We start from the raw sequence: 711 nt of genomic DNA on the forward strand, positions 1-711 counted from the left end.
AATGTAAATTAAGGCCACAAAGCCACCACATTTTCCACTAACTTACCTGAGAAAAGTAGGAGTCCAGGAAATTCATGCTTATTACCCCGTCAGCATAGTCCCTGGTGGTTCCTTCGGTGGAATGTCTCGTTCTCATTGTCCCCGACTGCCCTGTGGGACAGATGCCGAAGCCGGTGGCTCCCGCAAAGCCTGCAGAGGCCCCAGAGGCTGCCCCTGCTGCAAAGCCTGCGGCCCCTGCTGACCCGTTGGCTGCTCCAAGCTTCGTGGTCTGTTCCATTCCCGAAGTGCCCTCAACCACGGTCCCTCCGGCATATGTGTTTGTACAAATTTCTAAAAACAGGGAAGAAAATTCTGTAACGTTTTATGCTGTGATTTAATTTTTTTAAGCTAGTCTTTGATGTCTTTGAGCAGTTGCCATGTACGGGGGAGAAAATACTTACAGGACTGCAGGTCACAAGAACAGTCCACGGCATTTTATGTGAGAGTAATAGAGTAGTAATCAAGGAAGAGTAACAGATGAAAAAGCTCTAAAAACACGTGAATTTGGCCCTGTGCGGTGGCTCACGCACGTAATCCTAGCACTCTGGGAGGCCAAGGCAGGTGGATCACCTGACTTTAGGAGTTCACGACTTGCCTAAGCAAGAGTAAGACCCCATCTCTACTAAAAATAGAAAAACCAGCCAGGAGTATGGTGGTGGGCACCTCTAGTCC

The 711-nt window shown here is 48.9% G+C and overlaps 1 protein-coding gene across 1 annotated transcript in view; it reads right to left on the reverse strand.

Moving 5' to 3' along the window:
• Positions 1 to 711, reverse strand: part of DSG3 (desmoglein 3) — a 35,657-nt gene that overhangs the window by 2,253 nt on the left and 32,693 nt on the right. Inside the window, exon 16 of the mRNA XM_003784826.1 lies at positions 47 to 330. Within this exon, the coding sequence (XP_003784874.1) occupies positions 47 to 330 (284 nt within the window). The remainder of the gene's footprint in view (positions 1 to 46; positions 331 to 711) is intronic.

The sequence above is a fragment of the Otolemur garnettii genome, unplaced genomic scaffold (assembly GCF_000181295.1).
Source record: "Otolemur garnettii isolate 467f Iridium unplaced genomic scaffold, OtoGar3 scaffold00012, whole genome shotgun sequence".
Taxonomy (NCBI): Eukaryota; Metazoa; Chordata; class Mammalia; order Primates; family Galagidae; genus Otolemur; species Otolemur garnettii.